Raw genomic sequence first — 25,174 nt, forward strand, 5'->3', positions numbered from 1 at the left:
TGGGGGGAGGGGGGAATCGGTCGGGGCTGTGGGCAGAAAGGGGCGGGGTTTTGGGGGAAGAGGCAGAATGGGGCAGGGCTGTGGGCAGAAAAGGGAGGGGTCGCGGGGAAGGGGCGGAATGGGTCAGGGCTGTGGGCAGAAAGGGGAGGGGAGATGGCAAAGGGGCAGAAGAGGGCGGGGCCATAGGCAGAAGGGGCGGAACCGCAGGCAGAAGAGGTGGGGTGGGGACAACTTTCTGGACCCGGGGCCCCCCACTTGTTCCAGCCCAAGGCCCCAGGAGACCTTAATCAGCATCTGGACATTGATGTGAGTATGGAAGACACCTGTGCGTGATTTTTTTGAATGTGGAGACGGGGCGACAGAAGCTGGGGGTGAGGGGGCGCTGGCACCTGAACCATGGTCCCACCCTCACGCCGTCCTTTCCCCTGAGCACTACCCTCGAACTGTCGCTTCCCCCCGAGGCCCCGCCCTTGCATCACCTCTTCTCCCCAAGACCCCGCCCCTGCTCGCTCCTCTCCACCTCCTCCCCCCGTCGTTCGCCCTTATGGCCAGTAAAAAGTGGGAGGGCCATGGCCCCCTGGCCCCGCCTCTTCCAGTGCCCCATGCGTGGAGATGTTGTGCACACCAGGGTCCACACAGGGCTTGGCAGGATGCCAGGAAACCGAGGCGATTGGAGATCGTCATCCTGCTGCAGCCTTCATCCGCCTTCACAGCCGTTGAGAGAAATTGTCTCTTTGTCCGCCTGCTCTGCCACTGAGGAGTTATGGGAAACCCAAGCCCTCCACCCACTGAAATGGAGAAGGACCTTGTGGGAAGGATCCCAGTGTTATGAAACCCAACCAAGACAACAGGAAATGGAGAAACGGGAAAGGAGGAAATAATCCAGATCCGTCAGATTTCGTGACATCAGAGCAGTTATAGCCGCTTATGCCACCCGTACGAATGCAAGAGACCAGAGCAAAGACATGCGGACTATTTATGTCATTTTAAAACCAGTCTCATAATTTTTAATCCAATCTCATGATTTTTAAACCCATCTCACAATCGTTGGGGCGATTTCATGACTGAAAGCAATCTCATGATTTCAAAAGCAGTTTTGTGGCTGATCCCATGATTCTATCCCCTAACCCTAATCCTAAACCAAATCTCATGATTTTTAAAGTCAACCTCTCGATTTTTGAACCAATCTTGTGAATTTCAGGCTGATTCACGACTGTTAAGCCAATCTTTCCATTTTAAACCAATCTCATGATTATTAAAGCAATCTCACAGTCTTCACAGTGATTCATGCCTTTTAAACCAGTCACACATTTCTAACCCAACCTCAGGAATTTGTCAGGCCTGGCTCATAACCATTGGCTGCTTTGGGCTACGGCTCCCCCATCCCATTCGCACCAAGGCCAGCCCCCCCCCCGCCCATTCAGCACCCCCTGGGTGCCGCGGCGAGATGAGGAGAGGCGTGGCTGGGGCGTGCGTTTGGTGGGTAATTGTGGCAGGCGTGACGTGCTGTGAGCTCTCAGTCTGATCTGGCGCACTTCCTCCTTATGGTGCTCCTCACCCACTGGGCAGCTTTGCAGACAATGGGCTGTCCTGGCAGGGCACAGACAGACTTCCCCCAGGAGACCACGCCCTGCAGCTGCCCGTTGCAGACCAGTGGGCCTCCTGAATCGCCCTGCAGTGAGCGCCATCAGCAAAACACAGCCATGCCCACGTGTGCACACACACAGACCAGGGCTCATCCTCTCCAGCAGGGGGCGGCAGCAACACACAGACACACACACACACAGAGGAAGGGTTTAAAGAGCAGAAATGAGTTCAGGTGGTCCGAGCCTGCTACACCTGAGCTGGGGATCAGGCCCAGAGGTGCTAGAACTAGAGGTGCTGGGCGTGCGGCATCACCCCCTGGCTTGAAGTGGTTTCCATCATGTACAGGGTTTACAGTTTTGTACAATGGCTCTCAGCCCCCCACTATAAAAACTGTTCCAGGACCTCTTTCAGGCCCAGGAGCTGGATGAAGCCCAGCCCTTAGGGCTCGGTGTGGCCTAGGGTGACCAGACGTCCCGATTTTATCGGGACTGTCCCGATATTTACTTGGGTATGTCTACACTACAGGATTAATCCGAATTTATATAATTCGAATTTAGGAAACCGATTTTATAAATGCGAATGTATTCGGCCACACTAGGCACCATTAATTCGGTGGTGTGCGTCCAAGCTACCATAGTAGCATCGATTTCCAGAGCGTTGCATTGTGGGTAGCTTTTACATAGCTATCCCATAGTTCCCGCAGTCTCCACCCCCCTTGGAATTCTGGGTTGAGACCCCAGTGCATGATGGGGCAAAAAACATTGTCGCAGGTAGTTCTGGGTACAGCCTCCCCCTCCCTCCCTGAAAGCAACGGCAGACAACCATTTCGCGCCTTTTTTCCTGAGTGAACTCTGCAGACTCCATTCTGCATCAAGCATGGATCCCGTTGTGCTCCAGAACGCAGTCTTGAACATTATAAACACCTCACGCTTTCTCGTGGAGTTTATGCTTACACAGGACCAGAAAAAAGAGGCGAGGAGGAGGAGGCGGCGATTGCAGCGCAGCGACCAGCGTGATGAGGACATGGACACGGACACAGAATTCTCTGAGACCGCGGGCCCCGGTGCTTTGGAGATTATGATGTTAATGGGCCAGGTTATAGGCTTGGAACGCCGATTCTGGGCCCGGGAAACAAGCACAGACTGGTGGGACCGCATAGTGTTGCAGGTGTGGGACGATTCCCAGTGGCTGAGAAACTTTCGCATGCGTAAGGGCACTTTCATGGAACTTTGTGACTTGCTTTCCCCTGCCCTGAAGCGCCAGAATACCAAGATGAGAGCAGCCCTCACAGTTGAGAAGCGAGTGGCGATAGCCCTGTGGAAGCTTGCAACGCCAGACAGCTACCGGTCAGTCGGGAATCAATTTGGAGTGGGCAAATCTACTGTGGGGGCTGCTGTGATGCAAGTAGCCAAAGCAATCACTGAGGTGCTGCTACGAAAGGTAGTGACTCTGGGAAATGTGCAGGTCATAGTGGATGGCTTTGCTGCAATGGGATTCCCTAACTGTGGTGGGGCAATAGATGGAACCCATATTCCTATCTTGGCACCGGAGCACCAGGGTACCCAGTACATAAACCGCAAGGGGTACTTCTCAATGGTGCTGCAAGCACTTGTGGATCACAAGGGACGTTTCACCAACATCCATGTGGGCTGGCCGGGAAGGGTTCATGACGCTCGCGTCTTCAGGAACACCAATCTGTTTAAACGGCTGCAGCAAGGGACTTACTTTCCGGACCAGAAAATAACCGTGGGGGATGTTGAAATGCCAATTGTTATTCTTGGGGACCCAGCCTACCCCTTAATGCCATGGCTCATGAAGCCATACACAGGCAGCCTGGACAGGAGTCAGGAGTTGTTCAACTACAGGCTGAGCAAGTGCAGAATGGTGGTAGAATGTGCATTTGGCCGTTTAAAAGGTCGCTGGCGATCCTTATTGACTCGCTCAGACCTCAACCAAACCAATATCCCCATTGTTATTACTGCTTGCTGTGTGCTTCACAATCTCTGTGAGAGCAAGGGGGAGACCTTTATGGCAGGGTGGGAGGCTGAGGCAAATCGCCTGGCTGCTGATTACTCGCAGCCAGACACCAGGGCGATTAGAAGAGCACACGATGAAGCGCTGCGCATTAGGGAAGCTTTGAAAACCAGTTTCATGACTGGCCAGGCTACAGTGTGAAATTTATGTTTGTTTATCCTTCCTGAAAACCCGCCCCCTTTATTGACTCATTCTCTGTAAGGAACCCACCCTCCCCCTTCCCCCAGCTTGCTTTCAAAGGAAATAAAGTCACCATTGTTTAAAAATCATTTATTCTTTATTAATTGATTATAAAAAGAGGGAGAGAACCTGAGTGGGGTTTGGGAGGAGGATCTGCGGGAAGGAAAAGCCCAGTAAAAAAAGGTTAAAAAAATGGCAGCCTTTTGCTTGGGCTGTCCACTGGGGTGGAATGGGAGGGTGTACGGAGCCTCCCCCCCCGTGTTCTTACACGTCTGGGTGTGGAGGCTATGGAACATGGTGAGGAGGTAGGGGGGTTATACAGGGGCTGTAGCGGCACTCTGTTCTCCAGCAGCCGTTCCTGAAGCTCCACCAGACGCCGGAGCATGTCTGTTTGCTCACGCAGCAGCCCCAGCGTTGCTTCCCGACTCCTCTGATCTTCCTGCCGCCACCTCTCATCTCGAGGGTCTCTCCTCTCCTCACGTTGGTCCCTTCTGTCCTCACGTTGGTCCCTCATGTCCTCACGTTGGTCCCTCCTGTCCTCACGGTCACTGGCTTCTTTCCTATACTTGCAAACCGTCTCCTTCCACTCATTCAGATGAGCTCTTTCATTCCTGGTGGATTGCATGATTTCGGAAAACATCTCTTCTCTCGTCTTTTTTTTACGACGCCTTATCTGGGATAGCCTTCGGGAAGGAGGAGGGAGGCTTGAAACATTTGCACCTGCTGGAGGGAGTGAAAAAAGGAGAGAATTTTTTTAAAAGATACATTTTTCAGAACAATGCTTATACTCTTTCACGGTGTATACTATTCACATTACATAGCACATGTGATTTCTGTGCAAGGTCGCATTTTGCCTCTTAATATTGAGTGCCTGTGGCTTTGCTGCTAGAGATCACAGACGCAGGTCCGGGCAACAGAATTCACCTTGCATGCTGCCATGGTAAGCCACTGTCTTTAGGCTTCTGCGCCCTGCTTTCCCACATACCAAGCAAAGCCCGTTGTGCTGCAGTTTTCCTGTTAGCTTGTTTTCTGCTGCTGAAGGTTAACACCCCCCCCCCATCCAATTCTCTGGGATGAGTGCTTTCTCCCTCCCCCCACCGCGTGGCTGGTATCAGGGAAGATCCCTGCAGGAACCAAACTAACAACCCCCCCACCCCCACCCGCCATGAATTCTCTGGGATGAGTGCTTTCCCCTCCCCCCACCGCGTGGCTGGTATCAGGGAAGATCCCAGCAGGAACCAAACTAACAACCCCCCCACCCCCACCCGCCATGAATTCTCTGGGATGAGTGCTTTCTCCCTCCCCCCACCGCGTGGCTGGTATCAGGGAAGATCCCAGCAGGAACCAAACTAACAACCCCCCCACCCCCACCCGCCATGAATTCTCTGGGATGAGTGCTTTCTCCCTCCCCCCACCGCGTGGCTGGTATCAGGGAAGATCCCAGCAGGAACCAAACTAACAACCCCCCCACCCCCACCCGCCATGAATTCTCTGGGATGAGTGCTTTCTCCCTCCCCCCACCGCGTGGCTGGTATCAGGGAAGATCCCTGCTAGCAAAACGCGAAAAGCTCTGGGCCAATCCTCCCCCCCCACTTTGCACTTGGCTAAATGCAGGGAAGGATTTCTTTTCAGCCACAGGCAAACAGCCCAGTAGGAACGGCCACCTCTGTCCCCTTAATTAAATTCCCTTATTTCAACCAGGTTACCCTAAGCGATATCACTCTCCTGAGGATTACACAGCAAGATAAAGAACGGATGTTGCTTGAATGCCAGCAAACACCGGGACCATACGCTGCCAGGCTCTGTCAGGCAATGATACCAGATTACTTGCTACTAGCATGGCGTGGTCAAGTGTCCTACCATGGAGGACGGAATAAGGCTGCACTGCCCAGAAACCTTGTGGCAAGGCTTTTGGAGTACCTCCAGGAGAGCTTCATGGAGATGTCCCTGGAGGATTTCCGCTCCATCCCCAGACATGTTAACAGACTTTTCCAGTAGCTGTACTGGCTGCGAATGCATCCCAAGTGCTCAGGGCAAATTAATCATTAAAAATGCTTGCTTTTAAACCATGTTTTATATTTTAAAAGGTAAACTCACCTGAGGTCCCTTCCATGGGGTCATGGTCTTGGGTGCTGGCTTGGGAGGCTTGGGAGGGTACTTCAGTCAGGGTGAGAAACAGATCCTGGCTGTTGGGGAGAACGGAGAGCTGGGTGCTCTCTGCCAGCTCGTCCTCCTCCTCCTCCTCTTCCCCTTCCACGGAATCATCAGGTGTACCTGATGAGATTATCCCCAGCTCGGAATCCACAGTCAGAGGTGGGGTAGTGGTGGCGGCCCCCCCTAGAAATGCATTTAGCTCAGCGTAGAAGCGGCATGTCCGCGGCTCTGACCCGGAGCGACCGTTTGCCTCCTTTGCTTTTTGATAGGCTTGTCTGAGCTCCTTGACTTTCACGCGGCACTGATCTGTGTCCCTATTGTGGCCTCTCTCCATCATGCCCTTGGAAATTTTTTCATAAGTTTTGGCATTTCGTCTTTTCGAACGCAGTTCTGCTAGCACTGAATCCTCTCCCCATATAGAGATCAAATCCAGTACCTCCTGTACGGTCCATGCTGGTGCTCTTTTTCGATTATCAGCCTGCATGGTTACCTGTGCTGATGAGCTCTCTGTGGTCACCTGTGCTCTCCACGCTGTGCAAACAGGAAATGAAATTCAAATGTTCCCGGGGCTTTTCCTGTCCACCTGGCCAGTGCATGCGAGTTCAGATTGCTGGCCAGAGCGGTCACAATGGTGCACTGTGGGATAGCTCCTGGAGGCCAATAACATCGAATTGCGGCCACACTAACCTTAATTCGGATTAACAATACCGATTTTGACGCTACTCCTCTCGTCGAGGAGGAGTACAGAAATCGAATTAAAGGGCCCTTTAATTCGAATTAACTGGCTTCGTTGTGTGGACGGGTCAAGCGTTAATTCGAATTAAGGCAGCTAAATCCGAATTAAAGTCGTAGTGTAGACCAGGCCTTAGTTTGTCCCGCCTCCCGACCGATGTTTGGTCGGGACACTGGACAAAGAAGCAATTTTTGCCCTCCGCTCCGGCTCGCGCCCCCCTCCTTGCCCTGACTCCGCCCCCTCCTTCCCCCATTGGATAGCTCCCCAAATCCCCGCCCTGGCCCCGCCTCTTCCCCACGCACGCCGCTTGCACGCTGATCAGCTGTGTGGCGGCGGCGCAAGCGCTGGAGGGAGGCCGGACACCAGCGTGTGTGGCGCGGCCGCCATGAAGATTAAGAAGGTGGTGTGGTGCAGCAGCTGCGCCAGGAGGCCAGCGGAGGAGGGATGTGTGGCGGGGGGATGGAGGGAGGAGGGTCGGGCAGTTGCTCCAAGTCCGCGCCTCTCTCTTGGCGCGGCGGCTGTGGGGGGTCCGGGGTGCGGGCGCTGTAACCCGAAACCTCCTGCCCGTGAGTGGAGCGGAGGCGGCGGGGGAAGAAGGAAGCGGCTCGGCTCGGCAGTCCCAAACACACCAAGGGGGGAGCGCTCCGGTTTGTTCACTGGAGCTTATGGCAGCTACAGGGTGGGGAAGGGGGGGTCTGTGCCTCCTTTGCAGGGCTGCCCCCTGCTCCTGCGGCCTTCCCGGCCCCACCCCCCGGGACTTTGCCTCCTGCACCAGCCTTCGTGTGCGGAGGCGGGACAAGCCCGTGCCGGGAGGGAGGCTGGCTTTTAGGGCAGAGGAGCAGCCGAGCGCTGTATGTCTGATTGCAGAGCCGGGGGCCCAGCCAGCGGCTGCAGAGGGCTGCGGCGGGGCGGGGGGCACGCCCCCCCCCGGCGTCCCGATATTTCATCTTTGGCATCTGGTCACCCTAGTGTGGCTGGAGGGCAGATGGGCTGTTCTTCCATGGCTGGCTGGGGCCAGGGGCTGAGTGACGACGGCCCCTCAGTAGCAGGCTGAGAAGGGTTTGCCGGTTGTAGGGGATAAAAAGTATTGAGCTGTGTGAGCGCCGACACCTGGCACTTACCCTGCTCTCCAGGATGTCCCCTTACCTGGCATGTGCCTATGCTGTCCTGTTCCACGATAGCGCAGAACATGTTCTCCGTGATCCTGCCCTGGTAAATGTCCCGGCACCTGGCCTGGCTGATGCTATAGAGATCTGCACACTGCAGAATAGCCGTGAACAGCCCTGGGCAATGACAGAAAAACAGGAGATCATCAGCAGGGAACAAGGTGCAAGAGAAAAAAACTTAGTGTAGGACCCTCAACTGCTGTAAACTGGCACAGATCCACTGACTCCAATGGAGCTACGGCTGATTGACCCGAGCTGGGATCTGGCCCCATTGACTCCAATGGAGCTACGGCCCATTGACCCCCGCTGGGATCTGGCCTCATTCATTTTCCTGAAAAGAGAAATTTTGATGAACGGAAAAGCGAAAAAAAACAAATTGTTTCATTTAGATCCAGTATTTTATGTGATTTTATAATATTTCATTGTGATTTGAAGCTGGAGTAGCCTCTGAGACCTCGTCAATTTAATTCCTCAAGAACTCAGTTCGACTCCAATCTTGTCCGATCTCGTGTTTTGCTTGCCATACACTTAGACTGCACAGAGTTGGTCAGTCACATGTAAGGGGTGGGAATGTGACATGCCACAAATAATGCCACAAATAACCAAGTATTGGTTATTTTATATACAAGTTTAACCCTATTCTGACACATACGCCATCCATTTTACATGAAATCATGCACTTTATGATTGGTTGGTTATTTTCAGTCCCAATTTCTGTACATTGATTGATTTAGTTGGGGATTGGTCCTGTTTTGAGCAGGGGGTTGGACTAGATGACCTCCTGAGGTCCCTTCCAACCCTGATATTCTATGATTCTATGGTATCATGCTTTGTTCTCATGCCACATGTACACAACATATTTTGTTAGTTTTCTCTCTGTCTGCACAGTCACCTTCCACACATTCTTAGCCATTGTTTCTGACACTATTGTTTCTTGCACCTGGTTTTACACAGCTGGATGAACAATTTGGTGAAATTGCCCCAAATTTGTGGGATATTTTGGTGTTATCAAAACTGCAGTTTTCACCAAAATTCGTGAACTCCTTGTCCTTGGCTTTTGGGTAGGGTGACCAGATGTCCCAATATCGGGATTGTCCCAATATTAGGTGTTTAGTCTTATATATGCCACCATACCCCTTTCAATGAAAAAAAGTGTCCCAGTTTTTCACACGTGCTATCTGCTCACCCTACTTTTGGGACCCACTTAACATGGTTATTTTTACTTTTGCCTTCTCCTGGGTTACTGCGGCTCGCTCATGCCAAGTTAAACCAACGTGCGGGAGCACTGAGAATTGCAGAGTAAATCTGAGTCAAAGAGTTTCGAAATTTCCACCGAATCGAAAAGTTGGGGGAGCAAAACACAAACACACAAACATTATCTCCCCATATGTCTCCTGTGGGCTATTTATTTTGCAGGGTGTTTAACCCTTTCTAGCCATGCGTCACAGTCTGGACTGGTAAAATTGAAACGTTGCAAAAATGCCGACACGAGACATTGTGATTTTTAACATATTATTTATATGTTTTAATTAGTTTTTCCAAATATAACAAAGATACCAGCTTCGTCCTAACACACAAAGAGAGTTAGGGGGGAAGGACAGATCTATCTTCAGGCCCTGCAGTAATTACTGAACTCTAAAAAGGCAGCTTGAATTGCTTTCAATTTTTCTGGCACTCCCCTTCTGCGGAATGCCAGGAGTTCATTCCAGGGCTTAAATTCTCATCGAGTATTTCCCGGAGCTCCCCACATCCCTCCTCCATTCTGGCTCCGGGCTTCAGCTGCTGAGCAGGGGAACTTGGGGCTTCAGCCCTACAGGAGGTGCCAGGACTCAGGGCTTCAGCCGTAGGGCCCCACTGATGCCCTAAAACCAGCAGGGGGCAGCAGGTTGGAGTCAAGGGAAAATATTTCTTGGAGCTCTGCTCCATTCCATCAGCTCCTAGAGCACCTGCACATGAACTGCCTGTGGGATGCTAAAGGGGCTGATGCTGGCGAGCCCGGAGGTGAGTTTCCCTCTGCACACACCGCTGGGGAGGCCAATACTGCCATGCCGAGGCACATCTGTACAAGGATGCTGGAAAACCACAGCGGGTGCAGAGAAGAACCACAAAAATGATTTGAGGGCTGGAAAAAAATGGAGGAGGATGGGGCTGGGGATTCGGGGGTGCAGAGGGAGACCTGGGCATGGATGGGGGGACACCAAGGGAGAAGATAAGGACTGGGGACGTGGGTTATTCCCATGCAACTCCCTCTCTCCCTCCACCCCCGCATTGACTTACCTGATCCCTCGTCTGCCGCAGTGCGTAGCAGTTAGCACCCACTTTGGGTCTATCAGGCTTCTGCCACAGGTGACACGGCCGTTCCTCAGGAGAGCCACCTGGTAGGGCCGCAAGCTGAAGAGGCAGGTTCTCCCCACAATGATCCGGTCTCCCTCTGAGTCTGAGGGTTCCTATTTATCCCCACAATTCCTTGGTGAGGCAGGGCAGGGCTATGATCCCCATTGTAGAGATGGGGAAACTGAGGCACAGAGAGGCTACAAGATTGGGCCACGGTCCTACAGGGATGGAGCGTCGGACCAGAGATTAGAAGCCACGTCTTCCAAGTACAAACTGAGCAACCAAACCACCAAGCCCTCCATCTTCACTGAGTGCCCCATTCCACCCCGTAATCCCCCCAATAACAGAGAAATGCCCCTTAGGATGCCATAAACTAGGTTCGCCGGGGGATGGTGACCTAAGCCCAGAGGTAAGTGGGGGAGTGGGATACCGGGAGGAAACACAAGGAGGAGGGTACAAGACGGGAAGCAGGCAATCCTGGCACACTCAAGGAACTATGACATGATTGGAATAACAGAAACTTGGTGGGGCAGTTCACATGACTGGAGCACTGTCATGGATGGGTATAAACTGTTCAGGAAGAACAGGTACGAGAGGAAAGGTGGAGGAGTTGCATTGTATGTAAGAGAGTGGTATGATTGCTCAGAGCTCCAGTTTGAAACTGGGGAAAAGCCTGTTGAGAGTCTTTGGGTTAAGTTTAGAGGCGAGAGCAACAAGGGTGATGTCGTGGTGGGTGTGTGCTATAGACCACTGGACCAGGAGGATGAGGTAGACGAGGCTTTCTTTGGACAACTAACAGAAGTTTCCAGATCACGGGCCCTGGTTCTCATGGGGGACTTCAATCACCCTGTCATCTGCTGGGAGAGCAATACAGCAGTGCACAGACAATCCAGGAAGTTTTTGGACAGTGTTGGGGACAACTTCCTGGTGCAAGTGCTGGAGGAACCAACTGGGGCCGTGCTCCTCTTGACCTGCTGCTCACAAACAGGGAAGAGTTGGTAGGGGAAGTAGAAGTGGGTGGCAACCGTGGCAGCAGTGACCATGAGATGGTCGAGTTCAGGATCCTGACAAAAGAATGGAGAGTAGCAAAATACAGACCCTGGACTTCAGAAAAGCAGACTTTGATTCCCTTAGGGAACTGATGGGCAGGATCCCCTGGGAAGCTAATATGAGGGGGCAAGGAGTCCCGGAGAGCTGGCTGTATTTTAATGAAGCTTTATTGAGGTTGCAGGAACAAACCATCCTGAAGTGCAGAAAGAATAGCAAATATTGCAGGTGACCAGCTTGGCTTAACAGTGAAATCTTCGGTGAGCTTAACCACAAAAAGGAAGCTTACAGGAAGTGGTAATTTGGACAGATGACTAGGGAGGAGTATACAAATATTGCTAGACCATGCAGGAGTGTAATCAGGAAGGCCAAGGCACAATTGGAGTTGCAGCTAGCAAGGGATGTGAAGGGTAACAAGAAAGGTTTCTACAGGTATTTTAGCAACAAGATGAAGGTTAGGGAAAGTGTGGGACCCTTACTGAATGGGGGAGGCAACCTAGTGACAGATGATGTGGAAAAAGCTGAAGTACTCAATGCTTTTTTTGCCTCAGTCTTCACAGACAAGCTCCCAGACTGCTGCACTGGGCAACACAGTATGAGGGGGAGGTGAGCAGTCCTCAGTGGTGAAAGAAGAGGTTAAAGACTATTTAGAAAAGCTGGGCATGCACAAGTCCATGGGTCCAGATCTAATGCATCTGAGGGTGCTGAGGGAGTTGGCTGATGTGATTGCAGAGCCATTGGCCATTATCTCTGAAAATTCGTGGTGATCGGGGGAGGTCCCGGACAATTGGAAAAAAGCAAATATAGTGCCCATATTTAAAAAAGGGAAGAAAGAGAACCCGGGGAACTACAGACCAGTCAGCCTCACTTCAGTCCCCGGCAAAATCATGGAGCAGGTCCTCAAGGAATCCATTTTGAAGAACTTGGAGGAGAGGAAAGTGATCAGGAAAAGTAAAAATGGATCCACCAAGGGCAAGTCATGCCTGACCAACCTGATTGCCTTCTATGATGAGATAACGGGCTCTGTGGATAAGGGGAAAGCAGTGGATGTGATATATCTTCAGTTTAGCAAAGCTTTTGATACGGTCGCCCACAGTATTCTAGCCAGCAAGTTAAAAAAGTATGGATTGGATGAATGGACTATAAGGTGGATAGAAAGCTGGCTAGATCATTGGGCTCAATGGGTAGTGATCAATGCCTCCATGTCTAGTTGGCAGCCGGTATCAAGCGGAGTGCCCCAAGGGTCGGTCCTGGGGCCAGTTGTGTTCAATATCTTTATTAATTATCTGGATGATGGGTTGGATTGCACCCTCAGCAAGTTCGCAGATGACACTGAGCTGGAGGGAGAGGTAGATATGCTGGAGGGTAGGGATAGGGTCCAGAGTGACCTAGACAAATTGGAGGATTGGTCCAAAAGAAATCTGATGAAGCAGATCGAGGGAAGTGATTATTCCCCTCTATTCAACACTGGTGAGGCCACACCTGGAGTATTGTGTCCAGTTTTGGTCCCTCCACTACAGAAAGGATGTGGACAAATTGGAGAGAGTCCAGCAGCAGGCAACGAAAATGATTAGGGGGCTGGGGCACATGACTTATGAGGCGAGGCTGAGGGAACTGGGTTTATTTAGTCTGCCGAAGAAAAGAGTGAGGGGGGAATTTATAGCAGCCTTCAACTACCTGAAGGGGGGTTCCAAAGAGGATGGAGGTAGGCTGTTCTCAGTGGTGGCAGATGACAGAACAAGAAGTAATGGTCTCAAGTTGCAGTGGGGATATTAAGAAACACTATTTCACTAGGAGGGTGGTGAAGCACTGGAATGGGTTACCTAAGGAGGTGGTGAAATCTCCATCCTTAGAGGTTTTTAAGGCCCGGCTTGACAAACTGTGGCTGGGATGATTTAGTTGGAGTTGGTCCGGCTTTGAGCAGGGGGTTGTACTAGATGACCTCCTGAGGTCTCTTCCAACCCTAATTTTCTATGATTCTATGATAACCACCCCCAATAATAAGGCAATACCCCCTCATAGCCCATAATCACCCCCAATAACAGAGCAGAGCCCCCATTCCATCCCATCAATACCCCCAAAACAGAGTGATTCCACTGGCAGCCAATAATCACCCCAATAACTGCAAGATGCCCCAAGCCATCACCCTATGTTGCTCCCCAAACCATAGCTATCTCCTTTCCACCCCAGTGCCCTGATGCCCCCAGCCAGGCATCCCTACAACAGGGGCTGGACTGGCCCTGCTTCACCTGTAGCTCCTGGCGCGGGGCCCTCGGGAGCGGAAGAGGCTCTGGTGGTTGTGTCTTGGACAAAACTAAGGATCCTCCAGGATGGTCCACTTTATATGCCAGGGGAATGGGCTGTCCCTGTGAGTCAACTTGATTGCCGTATCTGGGGAGCTGCCCCGCATGTCGGCAGCCAGGCGACTTCCTCTGCCCTCATATACCTGGCACAAGCAGGTTGGATCCTGGGGAATTGCGGAAGCAAGCCGGCCTTTGTTCCCGCCTCCGTCCTCTGCAGGGGAACCCGGCAGGAATTAGCCCTTGGAACGGCACCTTCTCCATTGCTGAAAGCGACTCCCTGAACCTTCTGTCCTGCTCTGGAGTGTGTGCCGCTCTTCCCCTTCCTTGTCCCCTTCCTCGTCCTCTTCGCCTTCCTTGTCCTCTTCCTCTTCCTGGTATCCTGACCCAGCCTAACTCTGGGTATTGATCCATGGTTCTGCTCTCAAGTTTGGCTCCTACCTCTGAGCTCCTGGTAACCAGACCCTGCCTCCCAGTGTTCAACTCTGGGTTTGCCCTCGGGCCTACCTTGGACTCTGATCTCCGGGTATGTAGCCTGGCCTGATTTCCCAACTCCTGCTTTGAGCACTAGGTCAAATTGCCCATGTCCTGCTCGTGACACCCCCCTTCCCCCTCCACACCCCATGCAGGGGAGCGGAGCGAGCCCTAAAAACAGCTGCTCTGTCGCGTTTGTGGCTGCCAAGTTGCAGGCCTGCCTCTCTCCAAATGCAAAAATGGCCCTCTGACAGCCACTGCGTTCATGCCAGTCGGTGACTAGGAGCTTCCGGTCATTGCTGTCTCGCTCCTGTCGCCGATCGCCACAGGACTTGGATATGGATGTGAATATGGAATACTACAGATGTGTGCTGTAGTAAGAAAAGGGCCTGAAACATAAGCCCATGTATCAGAGGCCTGATATGAGGCCTGAGACCTGGGCTAAAGTAGTCAAAACTTTGCTGATATAAAGCAAAGTTACATTGTGAGCAAGAGGCGGGCCCTGCTCACAGAGTCTGGCAAGAACAGGGCTGATATTTCGAAAACACACATTCCTAAGTAGAGTTAGGCACAAGAAAATAAATGCAAACACATGCCAGGAAGGTGGTACCAGACAGTGGCGTAGCCAGGTTCTAAGTGCAGGGGGAGCAAACATAAAAAAGGCGCCCCCCCATGGCTCCTCCTCTGGCCGCTCCGCGCCCCCCCCCCCCTTGGCTGGCTCCTCCAGCCGCGCCGCGCTGCGCCCCCCCCCCCCGGCTCCTCCGGCCACGCTGCGGCCATGCTGCGCCCCCCCTCGGAGGGGCTCGGTCGAGGGGGGCAGGGCGGGGGGAAGGGGTGGTGGGCGGGCGCTGCTCGCTTCTCCTGGGGGCTGGGGGGAACGGAGCAGTGGGGCGGGCAGCAGCTGGCGAGATCCCCTCTCCCCGGCAGCGGCCCGGGCAGCCCAGCATTAGCAAGGGGCGGGGTCCCCACCCCTTGCTAATGCTGGGCTGCCCGGGCCGAGGGAAGCAGGAAGCTGCCGGGGAGAGGGGATCTGCCTGCCAGCTGCAGAGCGCTCGGCTGCCGAGCCCTGAGCCGCTGCAGGAGGCGGCCGCGGCGATGTTGGGGCCGCGTTGAGTGTGGGGCACAATGGCCGAGGAGCCGGCCCCTTCGCTCCTCCGGCCGCGCCTGCCGCCCCCCCCCAATGGCTCCTCCGGAGTCTGACCGTGCTTCCCGCCCCCCCCTTGCCTGCAGGAGCCCAGTGCCGGCCCAGCAGGCGCCGCTTTTTAAAAATGTGCTGAGGGGAAGCGGCTGCTTCCCCTGAGCCCCCTAGCTACGCTACTGGTACCAGAACACCTTGATACCAAACACATTTCCCAAAGATAACAGGCACACGCTGAGCCATCTGAAGGATAAGGTCAGGATGACAGCATGATGGATAGAGATGTTTTGATCAAACCAACAAGTACAAGGTAATGGTTGGCGCCATAATACATCAGAGGGTGGCACCCTGATACATCAGGGGCAATATGTAATTTTTTTGTATCTGTGTATAAAGATGTATCTCAGAGGGAGTATCTTTGGCCAGCCAAGGGGGCAGTGGAAAGTCCCGCCACTGACTGAGCTGCGTCCATTGTCACGGGCAGACATGTCTTAGTATCCTCGTAGAGTCTGCCAGGTGCTATTACCGGGCTTTGTCGACAATAAACCTGGCCCGGCGCCTTCACTGAAAACCGAGTCTGGTGGTCTCATTGGGCAGTTTGATCGGAGCCTGCTGTACGGGCTATCTGGCCAGAGCCAGTGCAGCACGCAGAGAGAACACACCCACGCAGCCGAACATCTGACGACATGCGTGATTTCTTTTTAATGTGGAGACAGGGGCAATGGAAGCTCCCTAAAAGTGGGGGGCCACCCATGCCTCAACAGTGGCCCCACCCTCGCACCTTCCCTTCCACCTGAGGCCCCGCCCCTGGGCCACCCCTTCCCCTGAGCTCCCGCCCCCATACCACCCCTTCCCCCTGATCTCCCAGCCTAGTGCTGCCCCTTCATCCTGAGGCCTCGCCCTCACACCACCTCTTCCCCCCATAAACCCCACCCCCCGCTCGCTCCTCTCCGTCGCTCACCGCTGTTGCTTGCCCTTACAGCCAGTAAAAAGTGGGAGGTCATATCCCGATGGCCCCCTGCCCTCACCTGAGCACCCTGTGTGGAAATGCCGTTCCACACCAGTGTCCACACAGTGCTTGGCAGGATGAGGGTCTTCATCCAAACGCCAGGAAAACAAGAGATCGCCATCCTGCTGTAGCCTTCATCTGTCTTCTCAGCCATTGAGAGAAACTGTCTCTTTGTTTGCCTGCTCTGTCATTGAGGACATATGGGAAACCCAAGCTCTCCACCCACTAAAATGGAGAAGGACCTTGTGGGAAGGATCCCAGCGTTTCAAGACCCAGCTAAGACATCAGGAAACAGAGAAATGGGAAAGGAGGAAAGAATGCCTGGCAGCCTGACTCAATAATCTGGATTGGTTTTATTGGCCACTTGTGGACCCACCAGTAGTAACTGGCTATCATTTCATAGAAGATGATCATGTGTCAATTTTGCTGAAATGTTTCAGTCAAAAAATAACACCCCCCCCCAAAGAAAATTCCAAAAAACCAAAACATTTTGTTTCAAAAATTTCCGAACCAAACATTTCCGAATTTGCACTTCCAAATGACTGTTTAGAAATTTCCTTTAACTTTTAGTTCGGAAAAAAAAAATGTTTAAAAATGCTGAATGTCCAAATGAAACGTTTAGTTTCAGATAAAATGAAATGTTTTGCTTGATCCCAAATGATTTCCCCCCCAAAATTGCCAGTGAAGAGAAAAATCCATTATCTGCCCAATTCTCTGTGTCAATTTTGATATTTTGGATGAGAAAAAGCCAAAAACGATCATTCTGTTTTGATGGTGTGAAAACAATTCATTTGAATAAGGTTGCAATATTTTGTTTCAACTGGAATATTTTGCTTGATTTCTTCTAGACCTTTATGTGACATTAAATATTAATTTTAATAATATATTTAATATTCTATATAGTCGATAGAATCATAGACATGTAGGGATGGAAAAGCTCCAAGTGTCACCTAGCCATTTCCACATGTCTCTGCAGGATCTATCAATCCATTCATAAATAAGGAAGCGTTATTTACTCCTTCTCATAACTCAAGAACTAGGGGTCACCCAATGAAATTAATAGGAAGCAGGTTTAAAAGAAACACAAGGAAGTATTTCTTCACACAACGCACAGTCAACCTGTGGAACTCCTTGCCAGAGGATGTTGTGAAGGCCAAGACTATAAAAGGGTTCATAAAAGAGCTAGATACATTCACAGAGGATAGGTCCATCAATGGCTATTAGCTTCCAGTCTGCAGTTTCATGTTGGAGTTTGTTTTTGAAGTTTTTTTGTTAAAGAATTGCCACTTTTAAGTCTGTTATTGAGTGACCAGGGAGGTTGAAGTGTTCTCTGACTGATTTTTGAATGTTATAATTCCTGATGTCAGATTTGTGTCCATTTATTCTTTTGTGTAGAGACTGTCCAGTTTGGCCAATGTACATGGCAGAGGGGCATTGCTGGCACATGATGGCATATATCACATTGGTAGATGGGCAGGTGAACGAGCCCCTGATGGTGTGGCTGATGTGGTTAGGTCCTATGATGGTGTCCATGAAACTGCAGAACTGGAATTAATTTTCAAACTGGACACCATCAAATTAGGCCTGAATAAAGACTGGGAGTGGATGGGTCATTACAAAAACTAATTTCCCCCTACTGTTACTCACACCTTCTTGTCAACTATTTGAAATGGGCCACCCTCATTACCAATACAAAAGTGATTTTTCCTCCCTCAGTATTCTACTGTTCATTGAATTGTCTCGTTTGACTGACCCCCCACTTGGTAAGGCAACTCCCATCTTTTCATGTACTACGTATATATACCTGCTACTGTATTTTCCACTCCATGCATATGATGAAGTGGGTTCTAGCCCACGAAAGCTTATGCCCAAATAAATTTGTTAGTCTCTACGGTGCCACAAGTACTTCTTGTTGTTTTCACAATCTTCAGGCTCATTCATGCTTTTCAAACCAGTCACACATTTTTAACCCAGTCCCATCCCAATCCCACGCGACCCAGCTCCCCCGACCCCATTCTGGCATCCCCCGGGTGCCACGGTGAGATGAGGAGAGGCGTGGCTGGGGCGTGTGTTTGGTGGGTTATTGTGGCAGGCGTGACGTGCTGTGAGCTCTCAGTCCGATCTGGCGCACTTCCTCCTTATGGTGCTCCTCACCCACTGGGCAGCTTTGCAGACATTGGCGTAGACCCTGGGCTGTCCCGGCAGGGCACAGACAGACTTCCCCCAGGAGACCACGCCCTGCAGCTGCCCATTGCAGACCAGTGGGCCTCCTGAATCCCCCTGCAGAGACAATGCAAAGACATCAGCAAAACACAGCAGAAATGGGTTCACGTGACTGCAGCTGCTTGCACCTGCGCTGCGGATCAGACAGGCCCAGGACTCCAGGAGTTGGATGAAGCCCAGCACTTAGGGCTCGGTGTGGCCAGAGGGCAGATCGGCTGCTCTTCCATGGCTGGCTGGGGCCAGGGGCTGAGTGACGACGGCCCCTCAGTAGCAGGCTGAGAAGGGTTAGGAGGTTGTGGGGATAAAGAGTATTGAGCTGTGTGAGCGCCGACACCTGGCACCTACCCCGCTCTCCGGGATGCCCCCTTACCTTGCACGAGCTTATGCCACCCTGTTCCACGCCAGCGCAGAACATGTTCTCCGTGATCCTGCCCTGGTAAATGTCCCGGCACCTGGCCTGGCTGACGCTATAGAGATCTGCACACTGCAGGATGGCTGGGCGCAGCCCTGGGCAATGACAGAAAAACAGGAGTTCATGAGTAGGGAACAAGGTGCAAGAGGAAAAAACTTAGTGTAGGACCCTCAACTGGTGTAAACTGGCACAGATCCACTGACTCCAATGGAGCTGCGGCTGATTGACCCCATCTGGGGATCTGGCCCCATTGACCCCAATGGAGCTACGGCCCATTGACAACAGCTGGGGAATCTGGCCACATTCATTTTCCAAAAAAGGAAATTTTTGATGTACAGAAAAGCCACAAAAAAACCCCTCATTTAATGGCAAACGAATCATTTCATTTAGATCCAGTATTTTATGTCATATAATAATATTTAATTGTGTTTTGAAGTATGTCTGTAACATTTTAAAATTGTTTTGAAAAGAAAAGGAAAGGAAATTTCAAAAGGAAACATTTTGAAAAGAAAAAAAATGCCATTGTATCCCAGTATTTTCAGAATATTTTTGTCTGAAATGGATGAAATTGCCCCAAATTTATGGGACACTTTGGTGTTGTCGAAGCTGAGCTGTCCACTAACAATAGTTTCGGATGAAAATTTTCCCCCAGGAGAAGCCAAAAACCCTTGTCAGCCCGTTAACGAGGTCTCCTTAAAGAGCTTCCACCCCCACCCCAAGCTGAGCCCCACCTCAACCCCTCCCTCTACACCCAGCACCCCATACTTTGGGGGGACTTGATGGTGCCCCATCCCGACACACTGCATCGTGTTCCAGGAGAGGGACAACGGGTAGCCAGGTTGATTGTGTTCACGTAATTGTTGAGTTGAGCAGGCTCATCCAACTCCAGAAGCATGAAGTCGTTGTCATGAGGACAGAGGTTATACCTGGGGTGCACAAAGAAGTTGCGGATTCTTCGTATCTGTTCTGTGGGTTCTTTCACCTGTAGATTATAATCCCCCAGATGCACCCGCAGGGAGCTGCATGGAGAGAGGACAAAGAAAGAGATCAATGGGCGTCTATTCAAAGGTCATAGCAGGCAAGCAACTAGAATTGGGCCAATAATGGATTTTCGATGCTGGAGTAGCTTCTGAGACCTCGTCATCTTAGTTCTCCAAGAACTCAGTTCGACTCCAATCTCGTCCGATCTCGTGTTTTTCTTGGCATACACTGGCACACACTCCACAGAATTGATCAGAGTCCCGTGTAAGGGGTGGCTATGGGGCATACCACAGATCCAAAGAATACAAGTATTGGTTACTTTACCTATAAGTTTAACTCTATTCTGATGCATGCGTCCTCCATTTGACATGATATCATGCACTTTATGGTTTGTCCGGTTATTTTCAGGCCCAATTCCTGTACATATCGTGCTGTGTTCTCATGCCACATGTACACAGCATATTTTGTTGACATTATTGTTTCTTGCACCTGGTTTTACACAGCTGAAATGAACAATTTGATGACTTTGCCCTTAATTTGTGGGAAACTTTGGTGTTATCAAAGCTGCAATTTTCACCAGAAATCGTGAATTCCTTCTCCTTGGCTTTTGGGTATGGTGACCAGACGTCCCAATAATATCGGGATTGTCCCAATATTAGGGGCTTTGTCTTATATATACAAATATAACCCACCCCTGAAAAAAGGTGTCCTGGTTTTTCACACTTGCTATCTCCTCACCCTCTTTTGGGACCAACTTAATTCGGTTATTTTTACTTTTCCCTTGTCCTGGGTCACCGCTCATGCCAAGTTAAACCAATGTGCGGGAGCACTGAGAATTTTAAATAGTCAAATCTGGGTCTAAGAGTTTTGTGCTTTCCAGCGAATCGAAAAATAGCTTGTTTCAGTTGTTGCAAAATATTTCTGAAAATAAACTAACAGGGCACTTCGAAAGAAAAAGTTGTGAATGGAAAATCGAAAAGTTTTAAAAATGCTGACACGAGACATTGTGATTTTTAACGTATTAGTTATACGTTTTAATTAGTTTTTCCAAATAAAACAAAAATACCAGCTTCATCGTAAGACACAAAGAGAGTTAGGAGAAAAGGAGGGGAGGGGCAGGACAGATCTATCTGCATGACCTGCAGAATACAGAGCTCTAAAAAAGCAGCTTGAATTGCTTTCAGTTTTTCAGGCACTCCCCTTCTGCGGAATGCCAGGCGTTCATTCCAGGGTTTAAATTCTCATTGAGTATTTCCTGGAGCTCCCCAAAGCCCCCCTCCATTCGGGGCTCCAGGAAATGTGGGCTTCACCTGTGGGATGGGGGCACTTGGGCTTTAGCCCCGCAAGGTGCGCCAGGACTCAGAGCTTCAGCCCCGCAGGACGCACCACCGCTCAGGGCTCCCAGCTTCAGCCATAGGGCCCAACGGACCCCCTGAAACCAGCAGGGGGCCGCAGACCCCCCTGGTTGAGAACCAACAGCATCAGGCTGGAGTCAAGGGGAAATATTTCCCGGAGCTCCGCTCCATTCCATCAGCTCCTAGAGCTCCTGCACATGAGCCACCCGTGGGATGCTACAAGGGGTAACGCTGGCGAGCCGGGGGGCGAGTTTCCCTCTGCACACGCCACATCCCGTGTGGGGTGGGCACATCTGAACAAGGATGCTGGAAAACCGCAACGGGTGCAGAGAAGAACCACAAAAATGATTTGAGGGCTGGAAAAAAATGGAGGAGGATGGGGCTGGGATTTAGAAGGTGCAGAGGGAGACCTGGGCATGGATGGGGGACACCAAGGGAGAAGATAAGGACTGGGGACGTGGGTTATTCCCATGTATCACCCTCTCTCCCACCACCCCCGCACTGACTTACCTGATCCCTCGTCTGCCGCAGTGTGCAGCAGTTAGCACCCACTTCGGGGCTATCAGGCTCCCGCCGCAGGTGACACGGCCGTTCCTCAGGAGAGCCACCTGGTAGGGCCGCGAGCCGAAGAGGCAATTTCTCCCCCCAATGACCCGGATTCCCTCTGTGTCTGAGGCTGCAATGGAGAGTGGCAAACATCAGCTGGAAGCAAGGCAGGGGGAGGGGCAAGCATTAGTTACGTCGGTGGCAGGATGACCATGAGCTGCTGCTCCCACGTGGCCATGCAAAAGCAGAAGGCGATCCGAGGTTGTACCAGGCGAGGTATTTCCAGTAGGGATAGGGAGGTATTAATGCTACTGGGAAAACCTCCAGTTCCTGTCATCTGTGTTCCAGAAAGAGGAATTCCAATTGGAACTCATGTAGAGAAGGGGGCTAGGGTGATCAGGGGAACGAAGGGCAAATTTTACAAGGGGAGACAGAAAGAGCTTGGCTGGTTTAACCTAAAAGGAAGGTCGAGCCAGCATCTGATTGTTCTCTCTAAATATAGTGTGTGTGTGTGTGGGGGGGGGGAACACCAGGGAGGGAGGAGATCTATAGGAGATGGAGACCAGCGTTGGCACAAGAACAAATGGGAATAAGCACCATGGATAAATCTAGGCTATTAGAAGGCGGTTACTAACCATCGAAGGAAGGAAGTTGTGGAACAGGAGCGGGAGGCAAAAAACCTCCCGAGTTTGAAGATGGAGCTCGATACGTTTCTATGACCGAGTTGCCCATGGTAGCAGGGACTGGTCATAATGACCCTTGACAGAACAAGGAGCAATGGTCTCAAGTTGCAGTTGGGGAGGTTTAGGTTGGATATTAGGAAAAACTTTTTCACTAGGAGGGTGGTGAAGCACTGGAATGGGTTACCTAGGGAGGTGGTGGAATCTCCTTCCTTAGAGGTTTTTAAGGTCAGGCTTGACAAAGCCCTGGCTGGGATGATTTAGTTGGGAATTGGTCCTGCTTTGAGCAGGGGGTTGGACTAGGTGACCTCCTGAGGTCCCTTCCAACCCTGATATTCTATGATTCTATGACCCAGGAGGACCCTTCATTTTTTAATGTTCAAACAACTTTCCAACCACTTTTTAAAGTGTTCTAACGCCTTGGCAGCAGGGACTTGAAATTTTGCAAGGGAATAGCCCTGGGGTCAGGGAAGTACCTTTTGCTGTTCACATGAAAATTCACCTAGATTTGATCAAGTTATAAACCTCTTGAAATCACAATTTACACATGCTCAGGAGAACAGGGAGTTGGTCAGTGACTGCTGTTTCTAGGCTTTACTGCAATCATAGATGCCGACTTCCCCTCTGCCCGGTGGATGCTTGATTCCCCCCGCCGCCTCTGGCCCGTCTCTTCCCTCCCCTGCACCGCCCTCGCCCCGCACCCATTCGACCCCCTCCCCAAAGTCCCCGCCCCTGCCCTGCCTCTTCTCTGCCTCCTCCCCTGAGCGCGTCGCATCCCCGCTCCTCCCGCTCCCTTCTGGAAAGTCCTAAGCGCTGCCAAACAGCTGTTAGGTGGCAGGGAAGCGCTGGGAGGGAGGGGGAGGAGCGGGGATGCGGCATGCTTGGGGGGTGGGAGAAGGAGGTGAGGGTGGGGGAGCTTGTCTGCCGGTGGGTGCGGAGCACCCTAAAAATTTTCCCCATGGGTGTTCCAGCCCTGGAGCACCCACGGAGTCAGCACCTATGACCGCAATACAAATTGTGACAAAGTTCCTCCTCTGCCTTGGTGGGTCTTGTGCTTTCCGGCGGATTTGCTCGCCTCGGAGGTTCATGGCAGCCCTCAGTTTGGCCACTTTTGCTACTGGCTCAAACCTGCCATTCACTCAGGTAACTTCATCACTGGCCAGCATGGGGGAAGGGAGGAGAACAATCCCCACAGTCTCTGTTGTCCCACCTAGTGGGTCGGGGACAGGCCAGAGACCTTCCCTTCTGATATGACTCACAGTCCAGGTCAACTCCTCTTGGGTCAAATAGGGAGTTGGGGGGATGGGGGGAACCTGGGCCCGCCCTCTACTCTGGGTTCAAGCCCAGGGCCCTGTGGATCACAGCTGTCTACAATGTCTTCTGTAATAGCTGTGTGACAACTACAACTCCCTGGGCCACTTCCCCATGACCTCCCCCCAGCACCTTCTTTGTCCTCACCGCAGGACCTTCTTCCTGATGCCTGATGGCGCTTGTATTCCTCAGTCCTCCAGCAGGACGTCCTCCCACTCCCAGCTCCTTACGCGCCTCTCCCTAACTGAAGGGAGATCTTTCTTTTAACCAGGTGCCCTGATTAGCCTACTTGCCTTAATTGGTTCTAGTAGCTTCCTAATTGGCTCCAGGTGTCCTAATTAGCCTGCCTACCTTAATTGGTTCTAGCAGGTTCCTGACTGTTCTGGAATAATCCCTCTTATTTTACCCAGGGAAAAGGGACCTGCTTAATCTGGGGGTAATGTATCTACCTTCCACCACTCTCCTGTAGCCATCTGGCCTGACCCTGTCACAAAATATTTAAAACTGTCAAACTTTTTCGGATGGAATGTTTTCCCATCGGAAAATGCCATTTTGTCAAAGTTGATAATTTTCCGCAGGAATGTGTTGGTTGTGATGCAAATTCTTTAAAAAAAGTTTAAAACGAAACAGTCTCCTGTAGCAACTGGGCTCCACAATCAAACTACATCTCCCATGATGCCTCACAACCAGAGACTTCCATGATGCACTAACTTCTCCTCACCAAGTGGTGCATGGTGCTTCATGGGACCGGCAGTCTGCCCAGAGCATTGAACATTACCAGAAAGGGCCATTTTGATTTGTTTTTATTTTTTCAAATAATTTTTGTTTCCACGTTTTTCTTAAAAGAATGAACATTATATTAGAAATGATGCTCTGTAAAAGTTATATATTTTTATAAATGCTTTAAATTTAAAGACATCGAAATTTCAGTGTAACAGATTTAATTTTTTTCCCCAAAAAACATTTTCTATTGTGAGAAATTTCAAAATTCTTTCTTTCTATCCTGATTCGGAATGAAAACAGATTGTGAAATCATGGCTCTCTGCCTGCTCTACAAACAATAAAGACTAATCAGACACAGGGACTGAATATATTAATTTCCTTTCGCAATCTGTGAAATCGATAATGGGACTGCTGGGAACTTCGCTCTTCCTGAGCAGGAACCTGTCTTAAGCAACGTCTCCTGGAAGGGCCTGTGGGGAAACTGCAGAACCTTCTCACCCAACCTAACTTTGGCTTCTCGCTTGACTCTTTTCCGTACCTGCGGCTGCCCCGACTACCAGCATCGCGATGATCAGCAACTCCATGGCGGTTGTGGTGATGGATACGGTCGGTGGAGTCACTGGCTTTACTGCAGGGAAAGAGATTGAAAGGGAATAATTGGCCACGAGCGTCTTGAGGAGGATGGATGCCTCGCGGGGAAGGTGCACGCTTAGGATTCAGGAAAGCCAGGCTTGAGTTCCTGTTCTTCCACAGGCTCCCATGGGCAAGTGGTTTCTCTGCACCTCGG

General features: G+C 51.3%; 2 protein-coding genes across 2 annotated transcripts; both read right to left on the bottom strand.

Annotated features, from left to right (window-relative positions):
• Positions 1–1,516: 1,516 nt before the first annotated feature.
• On the bottom strand, positions 1,517–16,310 carry LOC135892211 (kallikrein-13-like). The gene is made up of 5 exons (XM_065419920.1): positions 16,176–16,310; positions 10,132–10,301; positions 8,094–8,185; positions 7,835–7,971; positions 1,517–1,672 (listed from the first exon to the last, which is right to left on the bottom strand). The coding sequence occupies exons 1-5, from the start codon at positions 16,308–16,310 to the stop codon at positions 1,517–1,519; spliced, it is 690 nt and encodes a 229-aa protein (XP_065275992.1).
• Positions 16,311–18,268: 1,958 nt separating this feature from the next.
• On the bottom strand, positions 18,269–24,971 carry LOC135892174 (kallikrein-14-like). Its single transcript, XM_065419886.1, has 5 exons — positions 24,926–24,971; positions 21,638–21,803; positions 19,557–19,810; positions 18,750–18,886; positions 18,269–18,436 (listed from the first exon to the last, which is right to left on the bottom strand). Exons 1-5 carry the CDS (start codon positions 24,969–24,971, stop codon positions 18,269–18,271), a joined length of 771 nt encoding a protein of 256 aa, XP_065275958.1.
• Between the last annotated feature and the right edge of the window lie 203 nt (positions 24,972–25,174).

Source organism: Emys orbicularis, chromosome 20, assembly GCF_028017835.1.
Source record: "Emys orbicularis isolate rEmyOrb1 chromosome 20, rEmyOrb1.hap1, whole genome shotgun sequence".
Classification (NCBI taxonomy): Eukaryota; Metazoa; Chordata; order Testudines; family Emydidae; genus Emys; species Emys orbicularis.

Excerpts from the sequence above, each read along its gene's own strand:
- LOC135892211 (XM_065419920.1), bottom strand. The coding sequence starts at position 16,310 with ATGGCTGAGAAGACAGATGAAGGCTACAGCAGGATGGCGATCTCTTGT. Across the intron at positions 8,186-10,131 it reads TGCGGCAGACGAGGGATCAG|GAAAATGAATGAGGCCAGAT; the intron begins GTAAGTCAATGC and ends TTCTCTTTTCAG. Across the intron at positions 7,972-8,093 it reads CCAGCTCGGGTCAATCAGCC|GGCTGTTCACGGCTATTCTG; the intron begins GTAGCTCCATTG and ends GTCATTGCCCAG.
- LOC135892174 (XM_065419886.1), bottom strand. The coding sequence starts at position 24,971 with ATGGAGTTGCTGATCATCGCGATGCTGGTAGTCGGGGCAGCCGCAG. Across the intron at positions 18,887-19,556 it reads CACCATCAAGTCCCCCCAAA|GGCTGCGCCCAGCCATCCTG; the intron begins GTATGGGGTGCT and ends GTCATTGCCCAG. Across the intron at positions 18,437-18,749 it reads GTGGCATAAGCTCGTGCAAG|GGGGATTCAGGAGGCCCACT; the intron begins GTAAGGGGGCAT and ends TTGTCTCTGCAG.